General features: G+C 35.3%; 1 protein-coding gene across 1 annotated transcript; it reads right to left on the minus strand.

The window, feature by feature from the left end:
- Positions 1-783: 783 nt before the first annotated feature.
- On the minus strand, positions 784-918 carry LOC149991537 (thymosin beta-4-like). The gene has a single exon (XM_090264389.1). The coding sequence runs from the start codon at positions 916-918 to the stop codon at positions 784-786; it is 135 nt and encodes a 44-aa protein (XP_090120515.1).
- Between the last annotated feature and the right edge of the window lie 647 nt (positions 919-1,565).

Here is a 1,565-nt window from a genome sequence, read left to right on the forward strand (position 1 = left end):
ACTCTCAATGTGTTTTCTCTCTTAACTTCTTTTCAAACTTCTCTCTCTTCTCCATTTATTCTTTTCATTTATTTTTATTCTGTGCTCCATTCTTGTAATTTTCCTTAAATTCATCATCCAGTTTATTGATTCAATGACTCTACCTTCCAATTCCTTAAGTGCTATTTAGTTTTTAAAAATATATATCTTCTTTTCCATGGCATCTTGTTTTATGCTTTCTCTATAATTCAGTGTTTAATAATTTTAAACATCATTTCATATTTCATTACTTGTTTTTGTTCTGTTGTCCCAAATCCATGATGTATAATCCTTCTGTTATATCTGCTGACTCTTGGTCATAGAGGATTATTTCCTTTTAAGTTTTTTATTTTTCAGGTTTTAAAACTTTATTTGCATATTTGAAAAATTGTGCATTCCAATAATTAAAATCATTTTAACAACAACAACAACAAAAAACCAGCACTGATTAAATTGCATTTTATAGCCTGCAGGACACCTTGGACCAGCTTGGTTTTTACGCTAGATTTCACTGTTGACCCACCCAGCTCCTTCCTTCACCAACATGCAAGTTCTTTCCCTTCCCTGCCAGCTGGACAGGCAGATGGGAGAGGCAGGTGAGGCCTTCATTGTCAGTAGTTCTGATGTGAAAAGGGGCAGCAGTCATTTAAACTGATTTTACTGATCCAACCTCTTTGCATCTTACAAAGTTAAACAGCTAAAATAAGTAAAATAAGAAGGCGATGCTTGTGGAATGTACAGTGCATATTGGTGGTGTGGGTCTCATTACAATTTGCCTGCTTGCTTCTCATGTTCAGTGGTTTCTTTGGAAGGCAATGGATTTTTCTCTTGTGTTTCTGTCTTCTTAAATTTTGACTTATTGAAGTTCTCAATCTCTGCCATATCGGGTTTGTCAAACATGGTTGCGAGGAAGCAGAGCGAGGTGCGTGAACGAAAGAAGTCCAAGCTGCTCAGTGACCACCTCTGAGTCTCCTTTTATGTTTTTTAAGCTCATCTTAAAGTAAACTTTCTTCCCCATTGCAGTGTTCTTTTTTTGCTTCTTGGCATTGCCCTTCAGACTAGTTTTGTTTTGTTTAAATCATTTTATTTTCAATTAATTGTAGATGTACAGAAAAGTTTCCAAAATAGTACAGAGAGTTCCCATGTACTCTGACCTAGCTTATAATGTTAACCTCTACTGAGAGTGAAATGATCAAAACCAAGAAATTAACATTGGGACGATGCTGTAAACTAAAATTCATATTGAATTTCACCTATTTTCCCACTAATGTCCTTTTCCTGTTCCAGGATCCTATTCAGGATCCCACATGGCACACTTAGTTGCTTTTTCTTCTTAGTCTTCTGTAACAGTTACTCAGTCTTCTTTTGTTTCTATGACTTTGATATTTTTTGAAGAATATTGATGAGTTATTTTGTAGAATGACTCCTAGTTTGGATTTGTCTGATGTTTTATCCTGGTTGGGCTTAGGTTATGCATGTTTAGCAAGAATACTAAAGGAATGATGTGCCATTCTTAGTGCATCACATCAAACGGTTCATGATTTCAG

The sequence above is a fragment of the Furipterus horrens genome, unplaced genomic scaffold (genome assembly GCF_987537825.1).
Source record: "Furipterus horrens unplaced genomic scaffold, mFurHor1.1.pri manual_scaffold_17, whole genome shotgun sequence".
NCBI lineage: Eukaryota > Metazoa > Chordata > Mammalia > Chiroptera > Furipteridae > Furipterus > Furipterus horrens.